Source organism: Polyergus mexicanus, unplaced genomic scaffold (genome assembly GCF_030449975.1).
Source record: "Polyergus mexicanus isolate NDT 795.1 unplaced genomic scaffold, iyPolMexi1.0 SCAF_4, whole genome shotgun sequence".
Lineage (NCBI taxonomy): Eukaryota > Metazoa > Arthropoda > Insecta > Hymenoptera > Formicidae > Polyergus > Polyergus mexicanus.
The window spans coordinates 6,555,711-6,571,104 of NW_027223324.1; the positions used below are offsets into that span (position 1 = coordinate 6,555,711).

Genomic DNA, 15,394 nt, shown 5'->3' on the forward strand with positions numbered 1-15,394 from the left:
ACAACTTAACACTTAATAAAGGAGTAATTATTGAGTAAAGTTAGGCCAATCAGCGCCGATCTTTAGCCGCGCATCCGGCTAATAATTACTTTTTTATTAACTGTTATAGAAAAAAATGATTCAAGATTTTTTGGCTCATTTTTTGGTAAGGAATAACGCTATGTACTTAGTGGGTGGTCTTTAAATAACACTCAATATATGTATAGATAGTCTATACATATATAAAAAAGCGTCTTTTTCTCGATCAGCGTAGCAGGCAATTTTTTATGTAAAGTGCGCAATCTATAAAATGTTTGTCAATCCGATCAATTCCTATGATCAGAATATTGATGAAAAATATTGATAAAAAATATTGCAAATATGCAAAATCTATGAAAGATAATTTAATAACGCGTCAATTCGATATGTAGAATTATATTGAATTATATGTAAAATGAAACACTATTCCATAATGTCAACATTTTCGGAGGAAGGAGGAGTTACAAATAAATGCGCCAGGTACAAATAAAAGTATCACGTAGGACTTTCATTGTGATGAAAAGAAAGGTGAATGAAAGGATGCGATCGCACGAACAAATTCACTCGACCATTACAGATGCGACGAAATTAAACTTGTCCATATAATAACATAGCATCATTGATAATAAATTGTTTATTTGCTGTTCGAAAATTAGTTTCAAGAGAATGGCTCCTTTCAATTCCTTTCATTAGTGGTAACTATTTTACTACATATTTATTTTTAAAGTTGAATATATTTCTGCAATAACTATAAAATAATGCGTAGCGTTAAAGAGCATTTAACATTATTTAAAAAAAGTTTTAATAATATATTTTAATATTTATTATTATATTAATTACGTATCTACTATTTAGCGTTATCAAATTGTTTTTTTCTGTTTGTAAAAAGTTCAATTTAAATACAAAGAGAATTCAATTTGAAATAATACCTTACGCTTTACATCCGAAAGTTTTTTGCCAAATAGCATACTTTATTTTACTATTGTAAAATAATGTGGTCATAGAGAAATAATTGAACAATAATAATCCCAATATCATTTTCGTGCTTCTCATAACTATCTACTCGCCGTTATATGAAAGTCGAGAGATGACGATTGCACTAGCTTATCTCGAGAACATAATTAGAACAAAGCTAAAAGAAAATGGTGATTGTGACGATAGATGCTAATTACTAAATAAAATCGTTCAATTCGCGCCATATATATAAATCTTTTTAATAAACCAAAAAAAAAAGGAAGATTAAATACTCTGTTATAACGATTTGCGCAATTTCTTGCTATTATAGTTTCATATAAATTTAAAAAATGTTACAATTATGAGAATCAAGGCATGATTTACTAAAATATTGTACGAGTCTATCTATTACTATAGCTTATAGCTTGTATATCAGTCGTGCGTATCCCTATTACGCAATGTACGCGAGTCTTTCTCAACTAATAGAAAGATACATTGATATACCTATATGTGTGCTAAAATATGGTTACAGCGACCTGATGAAAATGCCTCGGCCATTTTGTATGTATGTATAACTCTATGTACATATATACTACTATACATATATATATTTTCCTATAGCGCACCAATTTTCAGATATAATATAAATCTTAATATGTATAATTAGTATGATAATAATGATAAAATCGTTTACAAAACTTTTAGAAAATTCTTTGAAGAAAAGAGAAAAAATATTAAGATGATTCGAGCGAATATACCATATACTGCGATTGAAAAGATGTTTTTTATGAAATATGCTTTATGTTACAGATCGAAACAGTCATATTAAAAGGATGTGCGTGACAATATAATTGTAGATGTCAAATGAAACGTTCATCGTTATGATGATAATTAAACAAGGATATTGGTATCGATTGCTATTGGCAATCACGATTTTGTCGGGGCATGTTAAAGCAGAAAAGGTTAAATACTTAGATAATTATAAACAATCTTTTTTTAATATGTAACATTTTCCAAAGTTATAATATCGCATAATCTATTGTTATATTAATAATCGACAATTGTTATAAATATCGCAATTTGCAATATGCAATATATTATCATCAAAAATATGTATATATGAAATATCCCAGTAAGCAATTTGATAACAAATTGTTGCCAAATTGGCATCAAATTCGCTCAAAACTTGGTAACAAATCCAGTGCCATCTGTGTCCGCATTAAGCTTTTGTTTTGGTGACAAAGCTTGTTGACATAACCTGACAGCAAATTGACGGCAAAAACCGAGCAAAGCTTGACATGATTTGACGTCAAATTGATGGCAAAAATCGAGCAAGATCTGCGCAAGACAATCTGATAGCAGATTGTCAGCAAAAACCGTACAAATTCTGCAGCTTTTGGCCATTCATATAAACGTATAAATTTAAATAGATTTAAAGCCTTAACCCTAAGTAACAAAATGATGATAAGTTTTGGTCATAAAATGACCATTAGATAATTAGACATTATATAAAATCATATATTAATATGTTAAAACATATAGGTAAATTCAAATAACTTAATTTATAAAATTAAAGATCTTTTTGGACAGAAATTGTTTGAATAAGTGAAAATCGAACAATTTCTGTCCGATTTGCAAAAAATCAATTCAATATCTGAATTTCCTGTATAAGAATTGTGTCAAAAATTGAACTGATAGAAATATATATATTATAATATTATTAGCATTTTGTAGGCTTTATATACACTCATAACAAGAATTTGAATACGGGTATAGATAATGAATAACGCGCCGCATAGCGATAAGCGACTGAATTATTTTATAATACTTTGTAATAAGCTGCAGATTTTGTTCGGTTTTTGCTGCCAATTTGCCATCAGATTGCGCACTCTAGATCCTGCTCAGTTTTTGCCGACAATTTGATGTCAGTCATGTCAGCAAGCTTTGCTCGGTTTCTGCCGCCAATTTGCTGTGTAGTTATGTTAGCAAGCTTTGCTTGATTCTTGCCGGCAATCTGCCAGCTTAATCGGTAATAACAACTCTTGTACCAAATTTGTAGCCTTTTTGCTGACAATAATTTGTAGCAAGCACTTGGCAATATCTGTTAGAACAGACCTGGCTGACTGGGATATTATGATCGGGGTTACAATTAGCAAATTTTGTGTTTAATTGATAAAAATAGTCGTTGCAGCAAAAGCGGCAGATTTTTCGAGAGCAAGTGCTACCAGCATTAGGTGGTAAAATTCCAGAGGAAGCTTTCAAACCGGATCGCTTGGCATTGAATCGATTGAACAAAGAAGGTATTACTGTACCTGATGGTATCATCTTAGATGCTCGGCATGTTCATAAACATCCTCATTTTGATCAAAGAACGCCGGAAGTAATTAAGGCATGTTTATATATACATTATTAATTATAGAATGACATTTGTTTCTTTCAAATACTTTGAATTATTACCTCTAATTATTTTATTAAACTTTAATGTAAATTTCACACATACTTTTTATAGCTAATGATTTATTGATTCTAATCTAATCAAGGTCTATCTAACATCAGACGGTCGATATGTACCGCCGGAAGGTCGACCTCACTATAATCATCCGAAAACAGTCGATACAACTTACATTATACGAAAACCGTTTATGCACTCAAATTACGAAACGTCGAACAATTTCGAAAACATTAAACTCCGAAGTTATCCAAAGCCACAGATTTATTCGAATTATAGACAATTTGTACCGATTGTACCACCCGTCAAACCAGGCATTTATAAGCCTATTGTAACACCTTTAATATTGCCGGCTGATAAGGATTTATTTGATTTATCAAAATGGAGAATGGGATATGATTGGGACACCATATATGAACCATTTGATGATTACTTTGTTAATAACATCGCGCTCTTCAATTCACATCAGGTAAATGTCTTATATTATACTAATAGCTATTTTTATCGTATTACTATCTTATCTTCTATAAAAAAAGTATCGATCCTGTGTGTGTGAGTCAAATTTAACGTTTTAATATAGTTTTAATATAGATGTAAAATTTATATACATACATATATATACGTGTATATATGTATTTATATACATACATATACAGGGTGTTCTAGACCACCAGTACGCCCCTTTTCCTTAAAAAATTAAGCATTTTAGAGAAAAATGTTTTAAACAAAAATTGTATGGTTTTGAGAGGAACATAAAATGCTGTCATTAGTTTGACCTTGGATGGCATCGTTAAGGGCAAGTCAAGGACACCTTTAATTTCTTAAATGGAATCTCCTATTTTTTATTACATATTCTTATAGCTTACCTCGAGAGCTTTCCAAAACACTGTAATAAAGTACTTTTTTATTAAGTATTTTTTGAGTTATTTTATATTTTAATCTGACATATTTTGATATAAAAAATTAAATATCTTGTAAAATATTTAATTTTCGATAATTTTATCGTAATACTTTTATGTACAGAATAATGAGACAAATCAATCAGTACAAAAAAAAAACAAATAATAATTGTTTAAAAAAGTACATTGTAAATAATTTTCTTAAAAACAATTATTTTTTATACTAATTGATTTGTATCATTATTCTGTACATGAAAGTATTACGATAAGATTATCGAAAACTGAATATTTTACAAGATATTTAATTTTTTATATCAAAATATGTCAGATTAAAATACAAAATAACTCAAAAAGTACTTAATAAAAAAGTACTTTATTATAGTGTTTTAGAAAGCTCTCGACATAAGCTATAAGAATATGCAATAAAAAATAGGGGTTCCATTTAAGAAATTAAAGTTGACTTTCACATGACCTTCAAATGATTTTCCAAGGTCAAATCATTGTCACCGTCTTATGGCCCCCTTGAAGCCACACAACTTTTGTTTGAAACATTTTTCTCTTCCGGGCTTGGTTTTTGAGATATTCGACTGGATGGATTAAAATGGGCTACCTAGTATATATATGTGTGCGTGCGTGCGTGCGTGTGTGTGTGTGTCTATATATATATAGTTTAGTTTGAGTGGCAATTTTTAGTGAGACACCCTGCGCGCGCGCGTGTGTGTGTGTGTATACAGGGTGTCTCACCAAAAATGGCCACTCCCTTTTATCTTTTAAACTAAAAGAAATAGATCTAACAAATATATGTATATCAAATTAAATGGTTCAAACTAAACTCTATCATGAGCATAATGGTTGCTTTCAAAAGCTATCTGTGTTAACGAACGAAGAGGTATGGATAATTTTTTTATAATAATGTGAATATTTTGATATGATAAAAGTTATAGCACTGTTTGAAACGAATACAATGATGTATAATATAATGTAAATATTTTACATATTATACAAGTTTTATCGAAATTTATTGAAATATCGCGGGCGTCGTCTACTTTTTCACTTTCTGCCTTGCGTTATAGTCAACTTCTGGCTCGTGCATTCATCATCTCAGTCCTTGACATCTTGACAGATGTGTGGTGACTATGTTTGTTGTCTTTTCAATCCACTGATGGGCTCCCTCACAGTGTCCCGCCATTTGTCCCGACTGGCTGTGGTCCTTGTTGCCTCTTCCATACTTGTATTAAGAAGTTGCTTCACGGTGTCGATCCACCGGGTCGGTAAGCGTCCTCTTCTTTGTTTCCCCTCCGGCTTACCTTGGGCTATCAGGTGTCCGAAAAACTTCAGAATTCGGCCGTACACGGAGCTGGATAATCTCTGGGGAAGGTCTATCTCAGCTAGAATCGATGCGTTTGTTCTTTTTGCCGTCCATGGAATGCAGAGCATCCTTCGCCAACACCACATCTCAAATGCGTCTACACGTCGTCTGTCGGCTGCCCGCAATGTCCATGTCTCGGATGCGTAATTGAAGACCGAAAAAACCAGCGCTCCAACCAGATTGACCTTAGTGCGGTGCGTGATGTTGTGGCTCTTCCATACCTTGGTTAACTGGGACATAGCCGTTGTTTCCAGCTGGATGCACCTACGGATTTCTGTCCCGCAGTCCCCTTGGTTATCCACCATCGCCCCCAGAAATACGAACTTACTCACCACCTCGAATCCACCGATATGCAGGGTATCTGGGAGATTGTCATGTTCCCGATCGATTATCATTACTTTTGTTTTGGCATTGTTTAGACGTAGGCCGTACCTCAGACTAAGATCCCTGAGTTTGTCCACAAATGTGACAAGCTCCTTTTTGCTCTTGGCAATTAGCAACGTATCATCCGCATATCTGAGGTTTGATATTCTTTCTCCACCCACAACTACGCCACCACCCCAGTCCTCCAACACCTGTCTCATTATGTGCTCGCTATAGATGTTATATAGCAAGGGTGACAGTATGCAGCCCTGTCTCACCCCTTTCTTGACCGGGCTCTCACCTGAGATGTTATTGTCAAGTCTTATAATGGCTGTATTGTTTTCGTACAGGTTTTCTATCAGATGGATGAGGTGAGGCGGAACGCCCATCTCCCCTAAAATCGACTACAGTAGGTGCCATTTAACGTTGTCGAATGCTTTCTCGTAATCTATGAAGCACAAGAACATCGGCACGTAGTGCTCTCGGGCCTTTTCGATCAATTGTCGCAAGTTCAAAATTTGCTCTCGTGTGCCCCTTCCAGTGACGAAACCGGCCTGTTTTGGAGCTATCTGTTGGTTCGTAAACGTCTGCAGCCGATCATGTATGACATAGAGTATGATTTTGCTGGCATGCGTAATGAGCGCTATTAGGCGATAGTTCTCGCACCTGTTCGTTGGACCCTTCTTGTGGAGTGGAATTATCATTGAGGTAGTCCAGTCCCTGGGCCACATGGCACATCTGTCAACCGGAAGGTGTTGGTGGAGATCCACACTCGGTTTTTTTCGTCTTCCTTCGTTCGTTGTGTTTCCAATAAGGCGGCCGTGGTCGCATCTCTGAAACAGGTTCACAAGTCCGCCGACGTGGATAGCCCTTCCATACTCATTGATGTAATTTTCTCATCCAGTCTAACCGCGAAAGCTTCCCGGTCAGCAATCGATGGTAATCTCTCCTCTTGCAGCTCTTCTGCAGACCTTTGTCTTTACCTGGAGCTTACATGTCAATAACCTGTGATCTGTACCACAGTCGGCTCCCGGGAGAGTCTTCGTCGAACGTATGGTCGATCTTCACCGACTGCAGATTAAAATGTAGTCAATTCGGTTTTTGGTACGCATGTCTGGCGAACGCCATGCATACATCTTTTTTATGTGTTGTTGGAAGACTGTGTTTGCTATCGTAAAGTTGTTGTCAATGCAAAACTGAATGAGTCTTTCACCTCTCTCGTTCTGGTCCCCGATTCCGCATTTTCCAACTACATTTCGAATGTGGGAACCAAGGTCAGTGCGTCCCACTTTAGCATTCTAATCGCCCATGATTATAGTGATTTCTCGACTAGGTATCTCGTCTATGACAGTCTGCAGAGAATTGTAGAAGTTGTCTAGTTCGTCCTCGGATGTCGGTGCGTACACTTGGATGAGATTCAGCGTACACGGTGCTGCCTTGATGCCTAAGGAAATTATGCGATCGCTGGCCGCGTTGTAGCCAAGAACGGAACTAACTATTGTATTGGAAATTATAAATGCTACTCCATTGCGACTTGCGCCGTCTGGGCCAGAAAAGATTGTGTAGTTATCACTCCGAAAATGACCCTTACCACGCCAGTGTGTCTCAGAGATCCCTGCAACTCTCACCCCACATCTTGACAGCTCCCTCTTCACTATCTCCACCTTTCCTACTTGTAAAAGTCCTCGCACATTCCAGGTCGCCATTCGGGACACGATTCGCCCTCTATATACATTGCGCGCTTTGGTCGCACATTTCGCATGTGATGCCCAGCGGTCCACATCCACATGCCCGATAGCCAATTTCCCACTGTCCACCCCGGACGTGGGACAGCGCCGATCGTCAGTCGGATCGCCAGACATACTACCTCCTTTGGTCAACAAATTCATAGTGTTCATGGGATTAGTAGTGCAGTAGATTCCCCTGCCTTTCTGCACCGCAGCACCTCAACCGTTTAGACTGTTCTAGTCGCGCTTGAGACTTTTTATATCTAGGCCATTCCGTGAAGCTTCTTCCTCTGCCCTAGTACAATACTGGTGGAGCTGCTGCCCACCACCAGGTTTCACCATATCTGGCTACCCTTGCTTAGTTTAGCCTGCAGGTCAATGCAGTTTTCCGGGGTGTGGCACAAGGAGCCATAAGCAAGAGTTTGGTTCCATACGAAGTCCAGTTACCTTGAGCCATCTCACAAATATGGGACGTGACCGCTCTTAGTTAAAGGTGATAAACCCATCTCGTGCATTAGAGATTGACATATATCATGCTGTCATTTGATCATAATATTTAATTCAAAGTTGGTCGTATCGCAGGGCCAAAAATGAAAAAGTAGACGTCGCCCGCGATATTTCCAGTTGATAAAACACGTATAATATATAAAATATTTACATTTTATCATAAATTGTTGTATTCATTTCAAACAGTGCTACAACTTTTATCACATCGAAATATTCACATTATTATAAAAAATTATGCATACCTCTCTGTTTGTTAATATAGATAGCTTTTGAAAGCAACTTTATGCAATAGAGTCCGATTTGAACCATTTAATTTGATATATATATATATGTTATGGTCTATCTCTTTTAGTTCAAAAGATAAAAGGCGGTGGCCATTTTTGGTTGGACCTGCATATACAGAATGTTTCAGGACTCTTGTTACAAACTTTGAAAGATGATAAGACTCAGTAAAAACATCGTTTTTTATTCAGCAACTGCTGTTCTCTGAGGCGTCCTTAAATGATAGGGAGAGGGGGACCTGTTGCATGGCCTGCACGTTTTCCTCAACCCTCTTGATTTTTATCTCTGGAGACATGTCAAAAGTACTGTGTAATCACCTCCACTCCTCGTTGACAGGAAAGAACTGATTAAACTGCCCAAGTCTGTGCCCTTCACCGTTAGGTTGCCTATCGGCAGGTGCCAGGATTCCAGAACACGTAGCTCCTTAAGGTCGGAGGACAGGGATTGTTTAATAAAAAACGATATTTTCATTGAGTTGTATCACCCTTCTTAAAGTTTATAACAGGGGCCCTAAAATATCTGGTATATATATTGTACATATAATATATAATGTGTACATAATGTGTGTGCGTATCAGCAATTGTTGCGTATTATTAATAAACTAGTGACACATTGTTTACTAGATTATAGAGGATTATCAAGGATTTCTCAATGAATTTCATAAACGATCGTCGAGGCACGTGAATTCAAAAAGTAGCAACATGAATCAACAATATAGCCAAATCCGGAAGTACCAGGATTCGAAACTATCACCAATATTTTACCATAAAGTCAGCTCGAATATCGCCAATTCTCATAATTCTGGCTACAGTCGCAAGTATATCGTAAACTAGGTTTTCTTGTCACGGAAGGAAAGAAAAATTTGTCGATATTGAAACCAAATGTTAAGCTAATCTGGCTCATTGGCCTTCGTTTCATATCTATATGTATCCATTATTTCAAAAGCAAAAAAAAACGTGAGTTTTAAATCATAAATTTGAACCAAATTAAGAGATATAAATACATAAAATTTAAAATTATAATTAAAGTACAACTCTTTGAATTTATCTAAAACAATTACTGAACATCAAATTGACTCTATGCTTAGTAAGCACAGATTTTTAGAATATAAAAATGTATAAAAATTAATTGAAACAATTTACTCTATACTAATTAACAATCTATCCATAAAGCAATATAATAAATATTACAGTATGATACGAGTTATCTCGTGCGCTTGCTTATCTGTGCGTGCGATTGATATATACATTGTACATGACTTATCATCTCTACATATTCATTAATTGATGAGATTTTATAACATTATTCAAAGATCAATTATATACAAACAGAAAGAATATCTTTGAATCTTGTGGGTTATCCGTAATACATCTTTGATGTAGATGCTTTATTTCTCTCGCAAATTTCTCTTTCTCTTTATGTGTAAACGTTTTGCATGAGCAAATCGCTAGATCTTATTTTCTACGATATGTAATTTGCAAAGACATATGGCAACGGCGTTTGATTAATCGCGTCATGATGTTATTTCCAACTCAACAAGTGATTTCGCAACTTCACGGCACTGTGTACTATCTATTTAGATTTTTACATGCAGTGCAATGTAATCTATATCAATGTGTTTGTCTGTATGTTACTCCTTTAATGAAGCAACCGATTTGAATTACGACATATTGTAAAATTGCGATCATTGAACGATGCTGCGTCGATTTTCTCCCATACGACACGAACATAGAAAAAGCGCTTATTACCATGCGAGCTATATGGTATATGTAAAAAGAATCCGTGCAATCATGAGTAAATTAAGCTGTTATAATTTGTCAATTATTTGATCAACTGCTGTCGTAAGCAAGTTATGGCGATTATAAGTTGACAAACATAATTTGTAACATATGTCCATCTTTGTTTGGCTATTATCTATTTCGCAAAATAAAAGATTGTAAAGAGAATTATATAATAAAACGAAGAGAGAGAGAGAGAGAGAGAGAGAGAGAGAGAGAGAGAGAAAGAGAGAAAGAGAATGGAAAGGGGAGGGGGAGGGAGAATCAAGTAATATTAAGAAACGCGAATGTTTTTGTCGAGCAATATCATCTTATTTTAATTTATACTAATTGCGATGTAACACTTCTATTCATGTATATATTTTATTAGATAGATTTCTTATATTTGTTTCTCTAAGGGCCAATTTCACCAAGTCCGGTTAGATGAACCGATTAAAATTAGCAGGGTCGCCAACAGAAAATAAAGGTGAAGGGAAATCATCGCATTTATTTTATTTCTGTTAACCACCTTATTAATTTTAACCGTCGGTTCATTTAACCGGACTTGGTGAAATTGGCACTAGAGTTACAAAGGAGTAACCATTTCAACATATATGTATAATAAAAAAAAATACAAAAAGATACCTTAGAACTGGACTTAATATTACCGTACACACACACACACACACACACACACACACGCGCGCGCGCACATCTCCTCAACACAACATATAAGGAAGATACGCAGTTTAGGGAGCACACAGGGATCATTGAGATCATCCTTTTTTCACTCAGTTTCACTTGCTGAAATCAAAAATCATAGTCAAAATAGTCTTGGTATTCAGGAAAAATTTAGACATATTGTAAATAGAAAAAAGCAACGGTTGATTTTATCATTTTCTCGAGACATCTCAGCAAATTTCTTTTATCGTGTTTTTATTAAAATTATGGTTTTTATTTGTATTAAAGAATAAATTAGAGTTCTTTCTTTTTTTATTTTAGAGGGCTTGTTTTTTTATAGTGGCGGAAAAGGAGAGAAATAAAGAGTATTGCATATATGCATATATCTCATACAATACGAAGATTTTTTTTTTTCAAATACTCAAAGTGGAAATAATTGTTTCGTCTTTATCATTGTCAACTATTCCTCCTCCTTCCTCCCCCCATTCCTCAGCGTATTAAACATGAATAATAAATATGAGAGAATCTGGATATTGATTTTAGTTAATACTCACGAAGATCCCTAAAAATTTGTTATCAAACTATTGTATTAAGCCCATATATCTTTCTCATTGCATAGAATTAGGATATTAAAATTAAAACATTTTTCTAAGTATTTTTCTAAATTCTATTGATATAATTAAATTTCTTCTTTTTTGATATAATTAAAAGTATCTAAATTCATAGATATTTATAGTGAACTAGGTGAAATCTATTCGTTAGATATTGCAATCCAAAATCATTCACTTACAAAAAGATCGTTTATAGTTGGAACTATGATAATATAATATTTTAAACAAAATTACAAAACTGATACATTCATTTTTGAAACATTTTGTTACTATTTAACACATTTTCAGTAACATTTGTCTTTTCTACACTAAATATAGCTCTTAACCATAATTAATATACAACGTATTATTTTTTTTAATTTTATATCATTAACATTTAAAGTGTCTTTTGAATTGATACTACGAGGGCGGGCTAAAAAGTACACACGCTCGGTTATTTCAAGTACGAAAAGAGGTATCTAAAAAAAAAAAAATGTATGAATTACAAATCTATATATTTCTTTTAAAACATATAAACGCATATAATTAGCTACGACTATACGACTTCAAAATCAAATCCGTAATCTTTGTTACAGGAACATGCTTAGGCATAGTTTAGGATGGGCTACTCGGATCATCCATAGAGGCTTCACATTTTTTCGTGAGCAACCAATCAGCCCTAGTATCTGGGCTTACATTCTGGAGACGTGCTGGGCATGTCGTGTCTCCGTGGCAGTCAGCACTTCATCCATTAAGTAAGATTTCAATATCGCTCTGGAGTCGTATAAATAGTGGTCTAGTTTCTACCGAAGTATTAATTCGCGTCTAGTGCGGCGTAGAACCAAATTTAAGTCGATGGAAACACGACTGACTGCGTTCATTTCACTCCCATTTCGATCGAAGCTTTGTCGGAGTGGCAGCGAATTGACACGAAATTTAGTTGGTGGAAACGGTTGAGACTAAATGGTGCCAACTTTTATTTTTCATTATTTTATAACCATCAATATATAATCGATATATAATCTATATATCGATGTTCGTAACAGTTATCGTTTGTTCGTATTAATCATCAAAACGGAAAATTAACAAAAAGATTGTCAAGGCTTATGTTTATTTACATTCACAAGCAAAAGTTAAGTTGGATCTACTGAAATATCGATCTTTCTCGCTTCTATTCTATTTCCAGTGGAAACAGTACGTTAAATTCGATGCGCACCGAAACAGAATCGGATTGACGACTTCGGTGGAAACTAGACCAGTGTTAAAGTGGAATAAGGTGTGAGGTATGAATAGCTTAGTGGTAAGAGCAGTTTCCCGGAAAGCGAAACACTCGAGTTCGATTCCCGATTCGGCCACTCATATTTCGCATATTTTTTCAGATCCGCAAATATTGTTTTCTAATAATTATTTGTCGGGTTGGAAGAGTATGTAAATGTTCTATACAGATACGACAGTGCCGCTGCCAGGCAAAAGATGGATGCTTGGTTTGTTTGCCTTCTGCCGCCTTAACCCCCCCCCCCCCCCCCTTGTCGCTTATGTAAGAAACATTTATTTGTAGGGCCTATTATTCTGATCCATAGTATTCCATTTCATAGATGCTCTATAATATATAGTATGATAGGATTGTTCATGCATTGGTAACAGTTCAGCATACTTACCGACTCAGAAAGACGTCTCGCGGTCATTGATATGACCAATAAGATAGAATACGATGAGTCAAAGAGAAATAGAAGTATTGTATCAGACGGCTTGTATGAAAAGTGTGCATAAACATATTTCAATTATACTTAACAAAAGAGGAAAGAGTTCTTAATTATATAACCACCTTCCAACATAATAGCTTTTACTATAAAATATTATATATTTAATGCAAAAGTAAAAACCACGATTTTAATAAAAATATGAGAAAAATTTGTTGGTATGGCTCGAGAAAATAATAAAATCAACCATTGCTTTTTTTTTGTTTAAAATGTCTCTCAAAATTTTTCCTGGATACGAAAATTATTTTAACTATGATTTTTGATTTCAGCAAGTGAAACTGAGTAAAAAAAAGGTAAACCCAACAATCTCTACGTACTCCCCTAATTGCTTAAAATGCATACCCTTCTTTACAACTAAGTCCCCTTAATATTCACTTTATCCAACTTAAATCTAACTTAATATCTACTTTTATCCAACCGCACGCGATCCTTCTCTGGGATCTTTGTTTCCTTCAGAGCTATTTGTATTGATAAACGATTCTTTACACTAACTACAAATTTTTATTTTTTATCCTGTCATGCCATTTAAATCCTTCTTTTATCATTCCATTCTCTCTCTCTCTCTCTCTCTTTCTCCACTCCTTTACCTCCAGTAAACTTCCTTTCCACCCACCTTCCCTTACCTTTTCCAAAAATAATTATTTTTAAGAAAAAGTATGTAATTATTTACAATGCATTTTTTAAAACAATTATTTGTTTTTTTTTATACTAATTGATTTGTCTCATTATTCTGTACATAAAAGTATTATGATAAGATTATCGAAAACTAAATATTTCACGAGATATTTTATTTTTTTATATCAAAATATGTCAAATTAAGATATAAAATAATTCAAAAAATACTTTATTATAGTGTTTTGAAAAGTTCTCAAGATAAGCTACAAGAATATGCAATAAAAAGGGGGGTTCCATTTAAGAAAACATCGATCACATTGACCTCACCTTGAAAAAGTCAAATCCATATTTTTATTATGTGGCCTCCTCCGAACCCTATAACTTTCGTTTGAAACATTTTTTTCGATACAGCTTACGTGAACTTACTTAAGTGAACACTTCACTTTCATTAATATAAGCTACGCTCCTTCAACGATATTATATTATAATTAACGATAATAGTCGGGTAATTATTAGAGAGTTACCTCATTATGTAATTACAACGGTCCGGAAAATTACAATTTATAGAAACAGAGAAGCGCCACAAGAAAATATTGTAAAAACGCGTTAACATTTCTTTGATGATGGCAAAATTTAATGACGTACAGAAAAAAATGGAATTTTCTGATTAATATTACAGATCTTTTAAAGAGAGTTTCTATTTTGTTAGCATTGAAAAATAGGCAATTTTTTGAAATTTTTAGGAAAGGAATTAATAAAGATAAAATAATAAAATTTCATATCTACAAAAATATATCTTTATTGAATAAAAGAAAATCGCCTTGTTATTTGGAGTTAAAGAAGGAGGGGGAGAGGGAAGGGGCAAGCAGCCCGGTAAGATGAATAGACGGTGGAATTTCCAGAGCCTCCAAAAATTATCTGAAACAAAAAAATCGACTAGTTTTATAATCTGTAGATGTTGGCGCATAAAGTAGACTAGAATAAAAAAAATATAAAAACTTTTGAGTGAGTTATGATTACTCAAAGGTCATTCTTTGTAGAAAAAATGTTATTCTTTCTTTGAATAATCATAACTCACTTGAAATTTTTTATATATTTTTTATTGTAGTCTACTTTATGCGCAAACATCTACAGATTATAAAATTGGTCGATTTTTTTGTTTCGAATAATTTTTGGAGGCTCTGAAAATTCCACCGTCTGCTCATCTCACCGAACTGCTTGCCCCCCTCCTTCTACAGCTCCCAATAACATGACGATTTTTTTTTATTCAATAAAGATATATTTTTGTGGATACCAAAGTTTACCATTCTATCTTTATTAGTTTCTTTCCTAAAAATTTCGAAAAATTGCCTATTTTTCAAGGCTAACAAGGTAAAAACCTCCCTTAAGCTTGCAATTTATGTTGTACAACATCCTGCATTTT

General features: G+C 34.4%; 1 protein-coding gene across 2 annotated transcripts; it reads left to right on the top strand.

Annotated features, from left to right (window-relative positions):
* The first annotated feature begins 432 nt into the window (after positions 1–432).
* Positions 433–12,257, top strand: LOC138932517 (uncharacterized). Of its 2 annotated transcripts, none has more exons than XM_070294429.1 (6): positions 433–498; positions 1,505–1,537; positions 1,783–1,934; positions 3,155–3,361; positions 3,513–3,890; positions 12,193–12,257. In XM_070294429.1, exons 3-6 carry the CDS (start codon positions 1,830–1,832, stop codon positions 12,202–12,204), a joined length of 702 nt encoding a protein of 233 aa, XP_070150530.1. In that variant the 5' UTR covers positions 433–498; positions 1,505–1,537; positions 1,783–1,829; the 3' UTR covers positions 12,205–12,257. The 2 variants fall into 2 exon arrangements, with proteins under 2 accessions (XP_070150530.1, XP_070150529.1); XM_070294428.1 differs by lacking the exon at positions 12,193–12,257 and adding an exon at positions 9,192–9,602.
* The last annotated feature ends 3,137 nt before the right edge of the window (positions 12,258–15,394 follow it).